The sequence below is a fragment of the Polyodon spathula genome, chromosome 5, assembly GCF_017654505.1.
Source record: "Polyodon spathula isolate WHYD16114869_AA chromosome 5, ASM1765450v1, whole genome shotgun sequence".
In the NCBI taxonomy this organism is placed as follows: domain Eukaryota; kingdom Metazoa; phylum Chordata; class Actinopteri; order Acipenseriformes; family Polyodontidae; genus Polyodon; species Polyodon spathula.
This window is the reverse complement of record NC_054538.1, coordinates 17710447-17732412: the sequence shown is the minus strand read 5'-3', so window position 1 is coordinate 17732412 and position 21966 is coordinate 17710447. Positions and strand designations below refer to the sequence as shown.

General features: G+C 41.7%; 1 protein-coding gene across 1 annotated transcript in view; it reads left to right on the top strand.

Moving 5' to 3' along the window:
• LOC121315657 (regulator of microtubule dynamics protein 2) overlaps positions 1 to 21966 on the top strand; it is a 70266-nt gene that overhangs the window by 39889 nt on the left and 8411 nt on the right. The window contains exon 6 of the mRNA XM_041249931.1: positions 21809 to 21884. Within this exon, the coding sequence (XP_041105865.1) occupies positions 21809 to 21884 (76 nt within the window). The remainder of the gene's footprint in view (positions 1 to 21808; positions 21885 to 21966) is intronic.

The following is a 21966-nucleotide window of genomic DNA, read 5'->3' as shown; positions in this document are numbered from 1 at the left end:
CCTCGTTGTAGAAAGTGGTCCAATGATCAAGATAGGTGAAGCCTTCCCGTGTGCACCACGTCTTCAACCATGCGTTTTGATTTATTATTTCCAGCTGTCCATATGGTCCTTTGCAAGGTGCGGGTAGTATACCAGAAAATACCACAGTTTTGGTTTTCTCTTTTAATTTCCTTCCTAGCTCTCTGAATTTGTTTTGCAGGGATTTTGGTCTGTCTCTTCCAATGTTGTTTGTACCGATGTGGACGACTACTACCGGGTCGTCTCCTGTTCGTTCTAGGAGCCTGTCCACGTTCTCAGTGATGTGCTTGACCGAGGCTCCCGGAAGGCAGCACACTGTTGTAGTAAGGGGGTCCAAACTGCGAACTGAACTTGCTGTGTTTCTCAATATGGAGTCCCCAACAATCATGACCTCCCTTCTTTTTACTGTCTTGTCACCACTGTCAATAGGGTCCTGGATGTTGTTCCTTTCATTCTCTTGTTGTTGGTTCTGCTCATCAAAATTCTGAAGTGACTCAAATCTGTTGGTTGTTTTGATTTCTGGTGGTTGTGTTTGACGAAGTTTCTTTTTTTCCCTGCTTCTGCCTACCTGAACCCAGCTGTTCTGACCTTCTATCTCCCTGGTGGCTTTCAGTCTGTTAGGGGTGATGCAGACTTCCATGAATTGTGGGTGTGCCAGTTCCTCAAGATCCTGTTGCTGTCTCACTTCTTCCAGCTCCATTTCTAGCATGCTTACTAGTTTATGCAAATCCTGGATCGCGCGGCACTTTACGCACACTTGGTTTAGCTCCGCTGGGTTTTCTCGGATTTCCCACATCAAGCAGGTGTCACAGATTACTGGCTTGAAGACCATGTTGAGGGTTTTTTTTTTTTTTTTTTTTTGAAGTTTAGTTTCTTCTGCAGCCGTCAACCTGCTTTCAAACTGCTTCGAAACTGCTCTGTACTTTTCCACGCTGTACTTCTCCCACTCGCTGTCGCTTCCACTCGCTGTCGCTGGGAAGACTGCCTCGTTTAACTGCGTTGTTCTGCTGTGCTGTCGGCTCCTCCCCTCGCCCGTGTCTCAAAACGGCGCTGAATTTGAATCAGCTGCTCCGAGTTTCAGCTTGTTTGTTATCAGAAAAACACACGCGGCTGTGTTTCCCCAATGTCCTCTGTTTTCTGATTAAAGCAATTCAAGATGCAATTTCTCCTTTCTGCTTCGAAACTGCTCTGTACTTTTCCACGCCTGTACTTCTCCCACTCGCTGTCGCTTCCACTCGCTGTCGCTGGGAAGACTGCCTCGTTTAACTGCGTTGTTCTGCTGTGCTGTCGGCTCCTCCCCTCGCCCGTGTCTCAAAACGGCGCTGAATTTGAATCAGCTGCTCCGAGTTTCAGCTTGTTTGTTATCAGAAAAACACACACGGCTGCTGCTGTGTTTCCCCAATGTCCTCTGTTTTCTGATTAAAGCAATTCAAGATGCAATTTCTCCTTACTGCTTCTAAACTGCTCTGTACTTTTCCACGCTGTACTTCTCCCACTCGCTGTCGCTTCCACTCGCTGTCGCTGGGAAGACTGCCTCGTTTAACTGCGTTGTTCTGCTGTGCTGTCGGCTCCTCCCCTCGCCCGTGTCTCAAAACGGCGCTGAATTTGAATCAGCTGCTCCGAGTTTCAGCTTGTTTGTTATCAGAAAAAAACACACGCGGCTGTGTTTCCCCAATGTCCTCTGTTTTCTGATTAAAGCAATTCAAGATGCAATTTCTCCTTTCTGCTTCTAAACTGCTCTGTACTTTTCCACGCCTGTACTTCTCCCACTCGCTGTCGCTTCCACTCGCTGTCGCTGGGAAGACTGCCTCGTTTAACTGCGTTGTTCTGCTGTGCTGTCGGCTCCTCCCCTCGCCCGTGTCTCAAAACGGCGCTGAATTTGAATCAGCTGCTCCGAGTTTCAGCTTGTTTGTTATCAGAAAAACACACGCGGCTGTGTTTCCCCAATGTCCTCTGTTTTCTGATTAAAGCAATTCAAGATGCAATTTCTCCTTTCTGCTTCGAAACTGCTCTGTACTTTTCCACGCTGTACTTCTCCCACTCGCTGTCGCTTCCACTCGCTGTCGCTGGGAAGACTGCCTCGTTTAACTGCGTTGTTCTGCTGTGCTGTCGGCTCCTCCCCTCGCCCGTGTCTCAAAACGGCGCTGAATTTGAATCAGCTGCTCCGAGTTTCAGCTTGTTTGTTATCAGAAAAACACACGCGGCTGTGTTTCCCCAATGTCCTCTGTTTTCTGATTAAAGCAATTCAAGATGCAATTTCTCCTTTCTGCTTCGAAACTGCTCTGTACTTTTCCACGCTGTACTTCTCCCACTCGCTGTCGCTTCCACTCGCTGTCGCTGGGAAGACTGCCTCGTTTAACTGCGTTGTTCTGCTGTGCTGTCGGCTCCTCCCCTCGCCCGTGTCTCAAAACGGCGCTGAATTTGAATCAGCTGCTCCGAGTTTCAGCTTGTTTGTTATCAGAAAAACACACGCGGCTGTGTTTCCCCAATGTCCTCTGTTTTCTGATTAAAGCAATTCAAGATGCAATTTCTCCTTTCTGCTTCTAAACTGCTCTGTACTTTTCCACGCCTGTACTTCTCCCACTCGCTGTCGCTTCCACTCGCTGTCGCTGGGAAGACTGCCTCGTTTAACTGCGTTGTTCTGCTGTGCTGTCGGCTCCTCCCCTCGCCCGTGTCTCAAAACGGCGCTGAATTTGAATCAGCTGCTCCGAGTTTCAGCTTGTTTGTTATCAGAAAAACACACGCTGCTGCTGTGTTTCCCCAATGTCCTCTGTTTTCTGATTAAAGCAATTCAAGATGCAATTTCTCCTTTCTGCTTCTAAACTGCTCTGTACTTTTCCACGCCTGTACTTCTCCCACTCGCTGTCGCTTCCACTCGCTGTCGCTGGGAAGACTGCCTCGTTTAACTGCGTTGTTCTGCTGTGCTGTCGGCTCCTCCCCTCGCCCGTGTCTCAAAACGGCGCTGAATTTGAATCAGCTGCTCCGAGTTTCAGCTTGTTTGTTATCAAAAAAACACACGCGGCTGTGTTTCCCCAATGTCCTCTGTTTTCTGATTAAAGCAATTCAAGATGCAATTTCTCCTTTCTGCTTCGAAACTGCTCTGTACTTTTCCACGCCTGTACTTCTCCCACTCGCTGTCGCTTCCACTCGCTGTCGCTGGGAAGACTGCCTCGTTTTAACTGCGTTGTTCTGCTGTGCTGTCGGCTCCTCCCCTCGCCCGTGTCTCAAAACGGCGCTGAATTTGAATCAGCTGCTCCGAGTTTCAGCTTGTTTGTTATCAGAAAAACACACGCGGCTGTGTTTCCCCAATGTCCTCTGTTTTCTGATTAAAGCAATTCAAGATGCAATTTCTCCTTTCTGCTTCGAAACTGCTCTGTACTTTTCCACGCTGTACTTCTCCCACTCGCTGTCGCTTCCACTCGCTGTCGCTGGGAAGACTGCCTCGTTTAACTGCGTTGTTCTGCTGTGCTGTTGGCTCCTCCCCTCGCCCGTGTCTCAAAACGGCGCTGAATTTGAATCAGCTGCTCCGAGTTTCAGCTTGTTTGTTATCAGAAAAACACACGCGGCTGTGTTTCCCCAATGTCCTCTGTTTTCTGATTAAAGCAATTCAAGATGCAATTTCTCCTTTCTGCTTCGAAACTGCTCTGTACTTTTCCACGCTGTACTTCTCCCACTCGCTGTCGCTTCCACTCGCTGTCGCTGGGAAGACTGCCTCGTTTAACTGCGTTGTTCTGCTGTGCTGTCGGCTCCTCCCCTCGCCCGTGTCTCAAAACGGCGCTGAATTTGAATCAGCTGCTCCGAGTTTCAGCTTGTTTGTTATCAGAAAAACACACGCGGCTGTGTTTCCCCAATGTCCTCTGTTTTCTGATTAAAGCAATTCAAGATGCAATTTCTCCTTTCTGCTTCGAAACTGCTCTGTACTTTTCCACGCCTGTACTTCTCCCACTCGCTGTCGCTTCCACTCGCTGTCGCTGGGAAGACTGCCTCGTTTAACTGCGTTGTTCTGCTGTGCTGTCGGCTCCTCCCCTCGCCCGTGTCTCAAAACGGCGCTGAATTTGAATCAGCTGCTCCGAGTTTCAGCTTGTTTGTTATCAGAAAAACACACGCGGCTGTGTTTCCCCAATGTCCTCTGTTTTCTGATTAAAGCAATTCAAGATGCAATTTCTCCTTTCTGCTTCGAAACTGCTCTGTACTTTTCCACGCTGTACTTCTCCCACTCGCTGTCGCTTCCACTCGCTGTCGCTGGGAAGACTGCCTCGTTTAACTGCGTTGTTCTGCTGTGCTGTCGGCTCCTCCCCTCGCCCGTGTCTCAAAACGGCGCTGAATTTGAATCAGCTGCTCCGAGTTTCAGCTTGTTTGTTATCAGAAAAACACACGCGGCTGTGTTTCCCCAATGTCCTCTGTTTTCTGATTAAAGCAATTCAAGATGCAATTTCTCCTTTCTGCTTCGAAACTGCTCTGTACTTTTCCACGCTGTACTTCTCCCACTCGCTGTCGCTTCCACTCGCTGTCGCTGGGAAGCTTGACTTGAAAACTGTAACAGTCCCAGTTTCCCTGACAAATAAAGGCAGAGCATTCCATAACTTAGGAGCTCTATAAGAAAAAGCCCTTTTTCTTTTGTTGACCCTTGGAATAACTAGCAGCACTGCATCCTGTGATCTCAGAGTGCGGTTTGAAAGATACTGGGTCAGTAACTCCTGCAAATAACTAAGTGCTAATCCATTCAGGGCCTTGTAAGTTAACAGCAACATCTTAAAATCAGTTATATACTGCACAGGGAGCCAGTGTAGAGAGGCCAAAACAGGGGTAATATGTTCACTTGTCCTGGTTTTAGTCAGAATTCTAGCGGCGGTAATTCTGAACAAGCTGCAAGCGGGCTGGAGCACCAGCATAAAGTGCATTACAATAATCAATTCTAGATTAAACAAAGGCATGCATTAGTCTCTCGGCATCAGGTACAGAAATAATTGGTCTAAGTTTGGCTATATTTCTCAAATGGTAAAAAAAGATACTTTAGTAATTCTCAAATGGTAGATCAGGATCAAAGATGACCCCCAGACTGGTTTAAGTTTTGATGAGAGACTGCAAGGGTCAAGCTCATGTAATCCCACATTTCCATTTAGTTGGTTCTGTTAGCCCACTAGTATAACCTCTGTTTGATCTGAATTCAACATTAGAAAATTCTGTGACATCCAATGCTTGATGTCTGTAAGGCAAGTAGCTAATAACACCCAAGCAGAGGAAATTCCTGGCTTTAAAGACAAATATAGCTGGGTATCATCAGCACAGGAATGGAAGTTCACTCTGTGTCTGTGGATAATGTCACCTAATGGTACCATATATAATGAAAACAACAAGGGACCTAGAATGGAGCCCTGTGGAACACCACAGACGGCTTCCGATAATGCTGATTTTACCTCCCCAATAGAGACAAACTGAAACCTATCATAAAGATAAGATTTGAACCAGGGTAGGATAAGGTCAGAGAGTCCCACTGTGCTTTCAAGACGTTTCAGTAAGATGGAGTGGTCTACAGTATCAAAGGTAGCAATTAGATTTAGAAGAATTAAAACTGATGGAAAGCCCGAGTCAGAGCTTATCATGACTCTAACAAGGGCTGCCTCATTGCTATGTGCAGCACGAAAAAACAGACTGAAACTTCTCAAATATACCATTAACCCTTACATACAATTTTCCCTTTCCAGTCCGATGTCGCACCCTCTAGTTTTTATGTCGCAGGTCTCTAGTTTTTTTTTTTCTCCGGGAAAAAGTCGAGAAAACCTTTCAATGGCCAAGGGAGAGCGATTGGAGCCAAGAGAAGCCAAAAAAAAGGGGTGTGGTGTATCTGAGCAATACACATAGCCCCTGCACCACAGAGATAACATGGACACAAACTGCTGCTTCCGCATCCAGCGCTCAAAGAATATCACAGACATGTGCAGAGCTTTTTGAGATGTTATAGTAATAAAATAATGACTTGGATTGTATTATTGAGGAGTTTGGTGATAAATGAGTGATCAGGAGAGGATTTATCAGTATGCACTACTATGAAGGGGTATGTGAAAAATACAGCAATCAAGGGGTGGGGCTTGGCTGGAGATGCAGTAGTGAGTGTCCTTTTGCGTGGCATTGCCTTTTAAACCTGGTTTACTGAAAATAAATTGGACCTGACGCGCCTGACAAGTGCTGAATTTATTAAGCATAGGCTTTACCACATCTACCTTAAGTGCTAAATGAACACTAGAGGTTTATAATTTTTTTAATGTGGGTATTAATAACACCAAGAACATATTTTAATAGTTTTGTAGGAATAGGATCAAGAGAGCATGTAGTAGCTCTCACATGTTGAACTAGCTCTGTCAATCCTTGCAAGGTAATCAAAGAAAAAGCCCCCCGTAGCAGCCTTGATAGGTGTAGTTGATAAAATTGTGCTGGACTCCTTGTTAATAGAAGGTGTCTGTGGAATCTCATTTCTGATGTCTAGCATTTTATTTTTAAAGAAATTTAAGAAGTCATTGCAGCTGTGAGAGGAGCCAATGTCAAGGGTAAGATTATTAAGGGAAGGATTAATTAATTTATCTAGGGTAGCAAAAAGAAAACTGGGATTATTTGGTTCAATTAAATTAGAATAATAGGATGATCTAGCCAGTGCCAGAGCCTTCCTATATTTAACCAGGTGACCCTTCCATGCGATGTAATGAGCATGCAGTTTAGATTCCCGTCACCTAGGTGTACAGCATATCCTGTTGTCTACTTGAGACTTACATATCTACCTGAGATGTTTCCTTGAGCTTTGAGATTGCTGGAGATTGTTTGATTGTTTGAGGTGGGGTGGGGGTGTCAAACATTTGACTGTTTAACCTTCTCTTACTTTAGTTAAGCTGTTGACGACTGTCCTTAACAATCGGCAGTGTTTTTTTTTTTTTTTTTTTTTTTAACGAAAAGATTGCTCAACAGCCTGGCATTGACACCTTATATAACTCTTTACAGGCATTGATTGAAATGAAAGAAAAAAAGAACAACCCAAATAAAACAGCCTCCAGCACTGTTTGTCTTATATGATGATGTTCTTTTTGAAAACAATAAGTTTTTTCAAAGTTGGTAATGTAAACTTTAGATAACTGCTTACTGCCTCAAATAATTGCTCTTTTTAAGAACGTCTGTGCAGCCTAAAGCGTCATGTGCCCAATATAACTAATTTCAGGATCAGTTCTGCATGACAGTCTTCGATTTCCACTCAGTTTTACACAGTAGGGTCTATGTGCTTGATGAATCTTGCACAAATTGTTTCTGGCAAACTGTTGTGCATGTATTTTTTATGGTCCTTTAGCAGAAAGTTATTTCTGGGGCAATTTTTCCTGAGCCTTACTAGAGAGGGACCAAGTTTGTTACGTCCAAACAAGTGTTTTTATAATGCTGCAATTACTTGTTACAAAGCATAGTTTTCTTTTTTAGTATTACTGTAATCATTCCATGTGATATTCATACACTTTAAGAACCTATTTTCTAATTGACTTTGCCTTTTAAAAAAGGCTCCTGGGGATGGTGGGGAGTGGTGACATAGTCTGCGCCCCCAGGAAATAAACACCAGGGACGTATAAAGGCCAGTTTACACTCCATCGCTCGACTGTTGCTCTCCTAAAAACCCAGTGACAGCCAGCTGTCGCTCGATTAGTGCCTGATCAGCACACTACCATTGTCCGTTGGCGCACTATAAACGACACAGCAACTCTGAAGATCCACTTGACCCAAGAAGTATTTTAGCAGAAATGGAAGATGAAACGCATCAGTTAGTTTCTACTTTTTGTTTTGTGATTATTTATTTATTTATTTTTTTAAATTTGGGGGGGGGGGGGGACGGAACAGTACAATAATTAAAAACAAAAGCACATTCCAATATCCCCCCTTCCCATCCTACCCTCCTTTCCCCAGGTGGCGACTTCCCTTCCGTCCCTCCCCCACAGCTGAGGACTGGTTTATCAGTGATTTAATGGTATCTGCAGCCACACTCCAGGTCAGTACACAGTCCCCTCCCTGGCCCCATGAACCTGAGCGATAGAAAGCGCCATATAAATAATGTCAACGAATGCAAGGGTCCACTGATGCCAGGGCATGGAATGCGGAGGCTGCCAGCGCAAGGCCAACATTTTCTTAGCTGCAGAAGCGCCAGCCAGCCAATTCCTCTTTTGCTGTAGAGACAGGCCAAGTGATGAATCATCATTTAACAAAAGGACTAAAGGGGAACAAGGAACGATTTTCACTGAGTATAGTGGATAAAGTCGAACAAACCTGATTCCAGAATACAGCCACATCCGGACATTCCCAAATCATGTGAAAAAAGGGGCCCATGGCTCCCAGTGGACAAAATGCACACAAGAGGGTGTCAGTGAGTTTCATTTGGAATCTTCTGCAAGCGGTTAGATATATTCTATGAATAAAATTGAAATGGATTGGCTGGTGATTGGGGTTTTTGGAAGCACAGCACAGATTATCCCAAACAGCATCCCAACAAATGTTTACATTTGCAAAAGATATGTCCCAGTGGTTTACCAGTGGTTTATATGATACTCTTAGTAAGTGAGTATAAAGTGTGGAGACCCCTTTTTTGTACCCCGTGTTCAGCATATCATGCAAAGGGAACACCATAGGCAGAGCAAAGACATAAATAAAAAAAGAAGTACCTGGTAAATTATACTGCAATTGTAGGTCTTGGAATGTGCGAAGGTAGTTATTTTTAGTAAGATCCACCAAGGTATGGACACCCCTATCACTCCACTGAGGGAAAACAAAAGGGCAGCCGCCCTACAAGAGTGCAGTGTTGTGAAAAATAGGTGAATGATAATACCATTTTCTTTGAAGTTCAGTGTGTTTTTCCACCAGTTGCCATACTGTGATCAAATAAGAGATTATAGTACCAAAACCTAGGACATAAGAACATAAGAAAGTTTACAAACGAGAGGAGGCCATTCGGCCCATCTTGCTCGTTTGGTTGTTAGTAGCTTATTGATCCCAAAATCTCATCAAGCAGCTTCTTGAGGGATCCCAGGGTGTCAGCTTCAACAAACATTACTGGGGAGTTGATTCCAGACCCTCACAATTCTCTGTGTAAAAAAGTGTCTCCTATTTTCTGTTCTGAATGCCCCTTTTTCTAAACTCCATTTGTGACCCCTGGTCCTTGTTTCTTTTTTCAGGCTGAAAAAGTCCCTTGGGTCGACACTGTCAATACCTTTTAGAATTTTGAATGCTTGAATTAGGTCGCCACGTAGTCTTCTTTGTTCAAGACTGAACAGATTCAATTCTTTTAGCCTGTCTGCATATGACATGCCTTTTAAGCCCAGAATAATTCTGGTCGCTCTTCTTTGCACTCTTTCTAGAGCAGCAATATCTTTTTTATAGCGAGGTGACCAGAACTGAACACAATATTCAAGATGAGGTCTTACTAGTGCATTGTACAGTTTTAACATTACTTCCCTTGATTTAAATTCAACACTTTTCACAATGTATCCGAGCATCTTGTTAGCCTTTTTTATAGCTTCCCCACATTGTCTAGATGAAGACATTTCTGAGTCAACAAAAACTCCTAGGTCTTTTTCATAGATTCCTTCTCCAATTTCAATATCTCCCATATGATATTTATAATGTACATTTTTATTTCCTGCGTGCAGTACCTTACACTTTTCTCTATTAAATGTCATTTGCCATGTGTCTGCCCAGTTCTGAATCTTGTCTAGATCATTTTGAATGACCTTTGCTGCTGCAACAGTGTTTGCCACTCCTCCTACTTTTGTGTCGTCTGCAAATTTAACAAGTTTGCTTACTATACCAGAATCTAAATCATTAATGTAGATTAGGAATAGCAGAGGACCTAATACTGATCCCTGTGGTACACCGCTGGTTACCACACTCCATTCTGAGGTTTTTCCTCTAATCAGTACTTTCTGTTTTCTACATGTTAACCACTCCCTAATCCATGTACATGTGTTTCCTTGAATCCCAACTGCGTTCAGTTTGAGAATTAATCTTTTGTGCGGGACTTTGTCAAAAGCTTTCTGGAAATCTAAATAAACCATGTCATATGCTTTGCAATTATCCATTATCGATGTTGCATCCTCAAAAAAATCAAGCAAGTTAGTTAGGCACGATCTCCCTTTCCTAAAACCATGTTGACTGTCTCCCAGTACCCTGTTACCATATAGGTAATTTTCCATTTTGGATCTTATTATAGTTTCCATAAGTTTGCATATAATAGAAGTCAGGCTTACTGGTCTGTAGTTACCTGGTTCAGTTTTGTTTCCCTTTTTGTGGATCGGTATTACGTTTGCAATTTTCCAGTCTGTCGGTACCACCCCTGTGTCAAGAGACTGCTGCATGATCTTGGTTAGCGGTTTGTAAATTACTTCTTTCATTTCTTTGAGTACTACTGGGAAGATCTCATCCGGCCCAGGGGATTTGTTTATTTTAAGAGCTCCTAGTCCCTTTAACACTTCTGCCTCAGTTATGCTAAAGTTATTTAAAACTGGATAGGAACTGGATGACATGTGGGGCATGTTGTCAGTATCTTCCTTTGTAAAAACCTGTGAAAAGTAATCATTTAACATATTTGCTATTTTTTTTTCTTCCTCTACGATTTTGCCATTTGTATCTCTTAAACATTTAATCTCCTCTTTGAATGTTCTCTTGCTGTTGTAATATTGTTGTAATAAAACATAATTTGCATTGCTTAATGAGAATACCAGAATAAACCAAATCTTGAAGTCTGTATGGAGATACCAAATTTTCTTCTAGCAAGCGCCATGAAACAGGATTGTCAGCATCAAACCACACTGTGATCAGTCGCTGCAGAAATGACCAAAAATAAAATTTGAGACAATCCTCCTGAGGATCTCCAACGATGTACTTTCCTCTCCACACAACCTTAGAGATTACTGAATGCAGTTTATCCCAGTATCCAACAGGAGGAGGGAGTGGAAGCATCAAACTGAAAAAATTGATATGTGGGAGTACATTCATTTTTATTATGGATACACGGGCTTGGAGATTGTTAGGCATCTGCATCCATCTGTTTAAGTCCCCCTCATCCTGCCTGAAAATCGTATTAAAAGTTAGTCAGTACAGTCGAATGTAAAGATGGGTGGATTTCCACACCAAGATATTTAAAATGCTTGAGTACCTGTATGTTTGCATGCAAAACTATATCAGTCACTGCAGTATTCAGAGGCAACAGAGCAGACTTAGACCAGTTTTTATATCCCGAAAGAGCACTGAAATCATTAAAAAGAGCAAGTGATGGAGCGATTGGGAGACATTTTTTTATAAAATAATAACACATTACCAGCATAAAGCGAGATGCAATGCTGCGTATTCTTGATACTGGTACGAGTGAAAGTAGCAAATTGGCGGACAGCTTGAGTGAGAGGTTCAAGTAAAAGAGCGAACAACAACGGGGAGAGAAGGAAGCCCTGACAAGTGCCTCTGGAAATAAGTAAACTGTGGAGAACATTTGATGCCTGTGAGCACCATCGCCGAAGGATTCACATATAACATTTTTATTTTGATTAATTCTGTCCCCAATCCCATGTATTCTAAAACTGCAGATTCCATTCCTGGCTGTCAAAAGCTTTTTCACTGTCTAGTGAAAGTACCGCACACGGGGCTTCAATGTCCGGGGAGGTAAAGAGAAAAGCTTCTACAAAGGTAACGCTTTTTACAAAGGTCACATGGTTCCTCAATTAGTTTTAACTTCTAAGAAGACGGCAAATATTATTTTAGCTTAGAGGGCTCTGAGACTTTTTAAAAAAAGTGTTCCTACACATGCACATACCTAACCACAGTCAAGGGAAAAAAACATTACTACCATTTTGTTCTGACTGTAAAACGTATTTTACATACTTTCAGTGTTTTTGTCAAATATCCATACTAGGGATGGGAATTTCAAATAGTTTCTTATTCCAATAGACGGGGGCCAACATTTTCTGAAATAAAGAGTAAAAGGCAAATAAATATTTGTACTACAGCATGCGGCATAAAAAGCGTCAGCCGCTGATGTATAAGTTCATGCTTTGGAGGAGCCGACCGGGTTTGCGGTGTCCAAGTTAGTTCAAGTTACTTGGTTTATCAATAACCTGTAAATAACAAGGAACATACCTGGTTGTATTTTTAATGGTCAGTAGAAATTTTGACATTACTCCATCCATTCACAGAAAGACAACATTAGGACTGTACTGCAGTCCACACAGTTAAAATACTTTGCACTGTTTTCTCAGTAATTGTGGTGTTCTGCTTAGCATTTAGTGTGTCTTTTTTATATTCAACATAAAGCTAAATTTAGCATTCTAATTTCAATGTTACTAAAGTTAGGCTCACTTTTTAGCACTTGCTATATTCATTTGTTCACAAATTTAGCCGGTGCTGTGGTCCAAGGATAATAAAAAGAATGATCGGACAGAGTGGACAGGGCTTAGATGGGAGCCCACTCAGCCCAGTGTAACTAGTCTGCTGCGGAAAGAAACACTTTGAATGGACATTGAAAATTGCATTTACAATAACATGGCAGCCCCTAACATTTATTTACCAGTGGTGCCCAATGTCAAACTGCTACTACTACAAGAATAATAATAATAATAATAATAATAAATAATAATAATACTTATTAATAATAGACAGGAGATCACTAGTACTTTCATATCAACTGACTACACTCACTAATTGATACAGCGGACAGCTCAAGTTGATGCTGATAAAACCTTGCATTTGGGAACAGAGTGGTAATGAGTTAATCTCTGCACATATTTTACAATTACTAGACCTGTTCAGCAGCATTCGATAGTCAATGGAAAATTCTAAAAATAAATAAATAAATAAATAAATCAGTAAATTAAAAAAAAAAAAAAAAAAAAAAAAAAAAAACTCACACATTTAATAATCTTTGTTGCGTTTTCGTTACAACATAACACCAGCGTCTTTACCGGATTCCTGTAGTATGTAGGTTAAGTTTATAAATAGTGAAATAAGTTGACAAAAACCTCTAAAAGCAAGTCCTTCTATGAGTATTATCGTGTTTATTCCCATTAGACATTATGGTTATCAATTAAATCTAAAATATCGACTTACTGGAGCGCCATGTGACATTCCTGGATTTGGCTGATGCATACGGTTCAGTGTCACATGAATTTCTTTGCAGCATTTGATTTTTTCAGTATAACAATGACAATAACAAATTTAGTGAAAGTCTACTTTGGAGATTTGCAATTTTGTTTTTCAACTTCAGAATTCAGCACTATAGGGCAATGCCTAGAATTTGGAATTATGGCAGAATGCACCATTTCTCCACTGGCTTTTACCATGGCAATGGAAGTAATTATTAGGTCATCAAAATCAGTAGTGGGAGGAGAGCACTTGGCTTCTGGAATTCAGCTACCACTAATTTGAGCATACATGGATGACATGACAACCATGACTACAACAGTATATTGCACTAATCTGTTATTGGGCAAATTAACCAATAACATTGAATGGGCATGAATGCAATTGAAGCCCACTAAACCAAGGAGCATCCCTATAATTAAAGGTAAAATAGTAGGTAAATGTTCTACATTAATGGTGGGGCAGTACCAACAGTGTCTGAGAAGCCAGTGAAAAGTCTTGGGAGATGGTATGACGGGGATCTAAAGGACACAGGAGACTGCACTGTGGTTGATCCCCGGAGCCAGCTTTGCACTTCAGCCATCAACCATTCAGAAGGATATCTACATCATCAGATGGAAAGAAACGCAAATGGATGGAGACGTAGATAGATCACATTAGTTTACTGTAAAGCTATGTCTTAGTTGGTGCTTATCTTGGCAAGAGCCGAGTTCAAATCAGCATGAAGTTTTAACATCTGCTAGCTATCATAGCTAATATAAGTCTTTTTCGTGTACTTGAATAAATGATTCGACTACACTGACCTATCCCTAATTTATACCACGGTACACATTATTTCATAATTATTTTTACAGTCTCAGTCTGTCTATCCACACACAGTAAACATTTATTCTAAAACTAGTACATTCACTTTCTGTACGAAATAAGCCTTTTGTATCAACTCTGTATTGACTTTTTTTTTTTTCTGAGCTACATGGAAATAAGACTTTAGCAGTTTCAGGCATTTCAGGTTTTACAAACTACAGGTTTGTGTACAAATGTACCAGTGAAGCAGAAAAACAAATATATTTGCTTTTCTGATTCATCAAGAGCCTGCAGCTGGTAAAACCTAAAATGTCTCAATAAAAAATATGCAGATGTATTCTGGCATCTGGTATTATACAATATACACTACTTCTAGACAGAGTACAAAAAGACGGACTGGGGTTGTTATTTGTTGAGCTCTGGTGCTCCGGCTCGTTATGAATTCTTGCTTGTTCTATTTGCGCTGTATTGCAATGTAGCTCTCCTTCTGTTCTTTTTATTAAGATATGACGTGTGTCGGCCAAGAAAAAACACAATCATGAAGCCTTTCATTTGCCGTGAGGGTAAAATACTCACAAGCTGATTGCATTTGGCCAGCAATGGATTCCCAAGCATTCTCTTTTTTTTACTGATCTTTATAATCTGCTCCATCTACTGCATACAAGTAGGGATTGGCGGTAATTATACTGAGCAGCTTCTCAACAGTCTGTCATCCATTTTTTGTGTTCTGTCATATAGCAACAAGGACAGTGACGAGGCTCTTCAATTATTTTCTGTCTTTCGTTCTGAAACCCAGCACATGCGTAGTCTGCCTGCCTGCCTGCACTGTACACAGAGGTTATCTTGGGCAAGCTGTCTGGTTTCTCAAGTCAGATTTTGCGCTACGTAGACACTGCCAGTGTTAACAGCTTTTAGCTACACTGTGCTGTCGAATGCCCTGCCAACGGGTTGGCATCACGGTGAACCAGTTGAAAAGTCGGCTGACACACTCTCAAAAGGTTGTTTATCTCGGTGTAAGCCTCAATTCCAGGAGCATGATCAGCAATCTGTTGGACAACAGAATCCAGAGGCAAACTGTCTGGGTCTGATGGCAGCAGCATCCAAGATATCTCTCTCTCTCTCTCTCTCTCGTTTTCCACTGCAAACACACCAACCCCAAGTGAGTGATTTGTGGACCAGTTGCTAATTAATCATTCACTTGAATCGCAGCACGTGAACTAATTTGATCCCCGTGCCCACATACCACTACACATTTGAAGCACTACAGTATTATTTTATCATAACAAGTAACCAAATTTAAACACCTGAAACTTGCTATTCTTTTCTTATAAGCCGTACACAAGAGTATAAGCCAAATGGATATGATGGTGAAACAACTAATGCTAGTTTTAAACCAGGGTTTTTAAACTGGGGATATATGTACCCCTGGAGGTCACAGGGGGTATGCAGGATGACTCAGAAATGCAAAAATGATAGTATAAGTAAATAAAGATAATGAATTTGTTTTTTTAACAGCATTATATGTTATCTCTAAACCGCAGTGCATAAATATTTCATTTTTGTTTAGCAGCTCAAAGGTTAGTATAGAATTGTTTCAAAAACGATCACCCACCTGTACGATGATATTAGGGTGGGTGAAGCAGGAGTCTGGCAATTCTTTTCAGTTCTCAACTTGTCTTACAATTGAATATTAATCAGTGAAGCACAATCTTTCAACATTTTTTTAAAGTATAAATGCTCCAATAAAAAATAATAAAAAATATATACAAGACAAACATTTGCTACTGCCAGGCTGAGCAACACCTTCAGTGGCTTCTCACCTCAAAACACCACCAAACAGGATTTTTGGGTTATATACAAGTGGCCGTTCCCTAATTAGCACTCAATTAGCTAATCAGGTAATAGCAAGATTCCACCTGTGATTGTTGTCAGAGATGGGTTTAACTCCATCCCTGCAAACTTACATTCACACATCACACATCACACAAATTACACCTGCCACAGTCTTCAAATGTTAAGGGGCCTGCTGCTTCGTAATCTTTAATATACGTAGGATAGCAGTGTTCCTTCCATTCAAGTAAACTCTGAAAGGATGCCTGTCTGCCTGTTGAGCAATATATGCCAACAAGGAAACACTCCCATAGAAAGTTGGCCAAATAGTTTTCATCTTTCTTAATGATTGTTTCCCTTACAGTAGTTTGCCAGGAGATTCATGCAAATCCTAAACTGGACACAGTATTATTTTAAACAGTATAAATTGGTGGTCTATTTTTTTTTTTTTGGTCACGCACAGATGAGAAATTTAACAAGACACAGGATAAGCCAGTTCATTTTTCATTGTTTTCTTTTCAAGCGGCAATCCGTTTAGCCACGGTATGCTGTGTTTATCTGATTAGCACCCACCGAATGAAAGGAAAAAGGTTTCTTGCCAGTTTCTGAACAAGAACTGCCAAGTAAGGTTTTAATTACCAAGCCCTCCCTTCCCCAGCATCTGAATTCCTTGACCTTTTCAACCCCTGAGCCTTTGCATAAAAGGTGCTTGTACCCTGTTGCTGTAGTTGACAAGAGTACCAGCAGGATTAACTATTATATTCATACTGCTTTGATCACACCATACATCCTGCTCAACAATGTTTGACAAACCCTCTGAGGCTCAATTAAACCATAGAACTACTGTTTCTTGCAATCAGAATCTATCCTAGGAAAGAGTTAGGCTTTTTTTTTTTTTTTAATAAATACATAAATAAATCCTTTCCCCACTCAGGCCCAGATTAGGATCGTAAAACAAGTGCTGAGGGTTCTGAATTCTTGGATGAGATTTATAAAACACACGCAATGGCAGAAACACTCAATTAATACGTGATTTGCGGGGGCAATGCCTCTGTATGCGTTAGCTCTTGATGCATATGTAATTCTGGGTTATTTGTGAACGAAAGCGCTAAAATTGGGAGAGGATTTTGCAAATGAGGCCTATTAAATAGTCTGTCTAATTTATTGAAGCTGCCGGTAATTGCAGGCTTTGTTTTGCTTAATTATTTTCAGAACTGAAAAGCAGGCATTAATTTGCCGCAGTCAGGCAGTAGGCTATATAAAAGGTAATGTGATGTGGGAGACTTGTCTGCAGCAAGAAGGAGACATCGTTTTCAAGGACAAAGAAACATTTAGTATAATTTTGCAAAGACCTCATTTTTTTACCCTTCTGATCAAGTCAGTTTGTAAGTTGTGGTTTATAATACTGTATTGTTTTGCAATCTCCAATTTTCAATACATGCTTCATAGCTTCCATGACAAAAAAGAAAGTGTGCAAATAGAAGTACCTAAAAAGGTCTCCCCACAGTGGCAAAGCAAGGTTCCAACGAGTGTATTTACTTCTAGAGTGTAGGCATTATTATAAGAACAGTGGAGGAGATTAAGAAAAGATGGAACAACATTCCGTGGCTCACAAAAGAAAGTCTCATATACATGTAATACAATGAGGGCTCATCCTCCACCATTATTTTAGTAATGCCTACAGAATTTATGTTTTATAATATGGCATTCTGGTATTTAACAAAACTGGTTCAGGCAGTATTGTTAAATTCGAGTTTGAAAGAAAACGGTTTAAAAAAAAAAGGAAAGAGGGACAGATGACGCAGTTAGTTTGTAGCTAGAGCAAATACAGTATAGCTGGTTGTAGGCACATCTGAATAATGTAGCTATATTATAGACCATACAGATGTGCTTTAAAATCATACATAGAGTCAGAAATGCAGACATCCTTAAGAAATAGGAGAGGTGTAACTGCATAAGAGTTTAAGATGTAAGTCATAGTTAAACTGAAGACTGTTCGTATGAAGCTGTATGGAGTTATTGTTGTTGAACATATTGCTGTATAATGGAAGGACTTTCCATCCATTTGACTGCCATGGATGTAAGTAAATAAAGTAAGTACTGCTTGTACCAAAATCTCCACTTCCATATTAGTAAATTTCAGTTTTCAGTTCCGAGTATCCTCATCACCATGGCTAGTACCAGGCTGAGGTCTTTGTGTGCCATTCATTTTCTTTTGGAATGTGTAGCCTACGCACGCAGGGTTGACCCAAACCCGCTATTTATTGTGAGAGGTGTATAATTCTCCACTGCTAATTGCAGTGAGGGGTATTTAAATTGGTTAATTGCGGAATTGCCAGCTTTATCTAATTATTCTCATAAAATAGGTTGTTATTCTGACGCTGAGTGCAGCCGTACTGAACATGCACATTTTATGGCTTTTTGCAGTCGTTTTTTTCCCCATTGTAAATTTGGGCCTTAGTGTATAATAGTTTTATTGTAGAAATAAAATAAAAAAAACATTGAATTAGACATTCATTCACCACCCCCGCAACAAAATATAAAGCTTGTAAAAACAAGGAAATTAATGTTAATTAGTTGTAGCCAACTTTGGCAATACAGAAGCAAGTTCTCTTCCCTTAGTCTTGTGAATGCAGTATTTATTTTTTTTCCTCTGGCATGCATTACCAGGAAAAGACAAACTGCTTTGTCAGAACTAAAAGCGTAAAGGATAATGTGGGGGGGGGGGGGGGGGAGAAAAATACTGAAAAGCAGCAAAGAACCCTGAACATTCCAGAGGGAATTAATCCACTGCGACATTATTCCAAATGCCACTATGTTGTCACCCTCTTCTTTTTGCAATAGAACATTTAAATAAACTGAGCTCCTATAGTCTGATACCTGCACTGTACACAGACAACAACTTAGCATCTGCACTATGTCTTACAAAAGACTGCGGTCATTACCTACTTCCATATTCACGTTTTATTTTATATTTTTTTAATTGAATAAGAACAGAGTTTGTTCCATGAAAGGTGGAAACAGAGGATAGGCCTTCTTAGATTTGCTCAGTTGCAATAGGAATTGTATAATCAGTTCTCATTCTATCATTAGAATGTCAAACAGAGGAGTTGCATGGTATTCTGTGACCTTGATTCACAGTTAGGCCATATTGACTGTAAACAGTACATACAAATTGCCCCTCTCTAATGGTCAGTGTTTTGAGTAGTTCACGATTTGTATTATTTCATTGTGAGTGATTGGAATTGCTGCCATGAAGCATGTGAACGTTACATTTTTTTCAACATGAATAATGATTTGATAATCTTTGACTCATTTCTTGTGGTTCAGTGGAATGTTAAAAATCCATTCACTTCAGATTGTTACGTTATGCCCTGCTTTAGTACAAGGACATGGTCTTGTATATTAATCTTCCAGTATTAACTTGCTCCGATTTTGTCTTGCACAACCCTGGTGCACAGTAACAACATTTTACCAACTTGATGGAATGGTCAGAGTCAATTTTAAGGGATTGTGGTTGGGAGACTCACAAATGAGGCTGCTGGTTTATCATATATTATATCAATACTATATAAACATGTGCTCACCATATCATTTTAAATCTGCAGATTATCTCGACCCCCATTTTCATGACACCTGACATCGTGTTATCTAGTGCCAAAATCAAAGAAGTCTTGCATTTACGTATGCAATGTAATGTTTTGTTTTATTTTATATAGTTCATAAGGAAAACATGTTAAGCTCGAACAGTTAATTTACACATTCCTCATAGCACATGAACCAAACAGAGCAAACTTTTAAAATAGCACTTTATTTAAAATGATTATTTTAAAGCAGTTAGGTGGCCAGTTTGCGTATGATTGGAGAATGAACTACCCTTGTCCTGGTTCCCCCTGTGGGTGGTTCCCTTTCAAATCGAATGACAACCATTACCGAATGGGAAGAGCCTCATTGACCATCAATCTTTGAGCAAATATACAAAAGCTGCCCTATCAGGGCCCTGCTGTGAGGGGGAAGTCCCACTCACATCCTGTTGAAGAGGGACGTCCTCACAGTAGCACATTGCCATTTTCTCTCTCATCTCTCTGTGACAGGTCGTAAATTGCTTCTGCGTTTGCGTTCCGAATTTGGTTTGTAAATAAATTAAAAAATTCACTTTAATCTCGCTTTCGAGCTTTGGTAAATTTGCTCTCACTTTAATTCCCACATCAGTTTTCTGGCTAGAGCTGGTTTCGACCCCTCTTGAGGGATTAGCGAGCGGCCATTACTCTCTCACTACACGAGGCTTTGTGTAGTTAATACACCATGTGAGAGCTGTTGTGGTGCTGTAAGGAGACCCCGCGGGCTCATGGCGTCGTCCTCAACACCGATCTAATCGGTCACAGCGACCAGCAGAAAAAAACAGCTCAGACCTAACGCCCCCTTCAATCCTCGGGCTTTCCTAGTGTGGCTGCACTTGCCCCCGGCGACCACGCTGAGTGAATCGGCTGCATACCCCGGCATCGACCGTGGTTTTTCCCGTGAATTTCGAGGTTAAAGAAAGAGCGCCTACCCGGTCCCGATTGACTCGGCACCAGTGTAAATATCTTCGGCGCAGCCTACAGCTCGGCCCCGACCATGCCTACCATCGGCACCGACCTTGGAACATGCCCACTCATCACGGACTGTCTAGGCATCGGCAGCGCGTTTCTCGGTGCAGTTCCCGGCACCAATTGATTCAGCACCGGCGAACCTCTTCGAGGCTGACCTCAGCACTGACAGCGCTTGCCTCGACACTGATCCCGGCACCGACTGATTTGGCACCAGTGAATCGTTTTAAGAACGCGTCTACAGGCTTCTCATTGAGCACAGCAGTTTAAAAAAAAAAAACAACAAAAAACAACTGCAAACATGTCGGTGCAGTCAACTGAGTCTTCAGCTGGCTTCCACCAGTGTGACCGGTGCTCAGCTAGGACGAACATAGATCCTGCGCCAGGTGCCTAGGGCCAGAACACGCGGTCAAGGCACTGGCAGGTGAGGCAACGGACGCGATGCTAAAGAATGCATACGAGTCAGCGGCGCTGTCCGTGTGAGCAGCAAACGCCATGGCCATACTGGTACTCTACCAGAGCCAGTTGACTCTGCGCTTTTATTTGGATAGGTCAGCGTCATGGAGACAGTCCAACCAACTGTTTGTCTGCTATGGGTCCCGCTATAGAGGTCAGGCCCTATCGAAGCAACGTCTAGCGCACTGGGTGACAGATGTGATACACTTGGCATATGAACAGACGGACTCCCCATTACCGGGGGACATTACGGCCCATTCTGCCAGGGGCCAGGCAACTTCCTGGGCTTTCCTTCATGGCGCCTCCTTAGATGAGTTATGCAATGCTGCTACATGAATAGGTAGACCCTCTGAGACCCTCTCTGGGCTCTAGAGTTTTGCAGGTGGCATGCCCTTCAGCATCATGGGGCTGTACTGTCACTTATCTGGAGCCATGACAGCTTTGGTACAGCTTTCCCATTTGGTAATGGTTGTCATTTGAATTGAAAGGGAATGTTAGGTTATTACCATAACCCTGGTTCCCTGAAAAGAGAATGACAACCATTACCCTTTGAGGTCGTGTCCCCAGCTGACCTCTGTTTTCTAAAAAAAATGGCGATGTGCTACCGTGAGGACGTCCCTCTTCAACAGGAGGTGGGCGGGACTTCCCCCTCACGGCAGGGCCCTGATAGGGCAGCTTTTGTATATTTGCTTAGAGATTGACGGCCAGAGAGGCTCTTCTCATTCGGTAATGGTTGTCATTCTCTTTTCAGGGAACCAGGGTTATGGTAATTACCTAGCGCTAGCTTTCCTGCAAAAAAAAGAGATTAAACTGAAGAAATGTCTTGGTCTGGAATTCAAACATTTGCAGTCTCTTCACTTGATGAATGGATTAAATTATTGAAATTCCTGATTTCAGAATAATATATGAAAGAATCTCATATCTTAATAGGGAGTATGTTTTCCCAACTTCCTGTGTTCATTTTGCAGGTTTGCCATTATGTGTGGCTACATGTCTGAGTACGAGAGTGTGCAGAACAAAATCAAGAATGGCTATCTCTTTAAGGTATGTTTTGGCAGTTATGCTAAGCAGCTGCGCTTCTTAATTTACTTCTTTCTGACAGTGTGTAAACTCAGTTTTTCCAGCA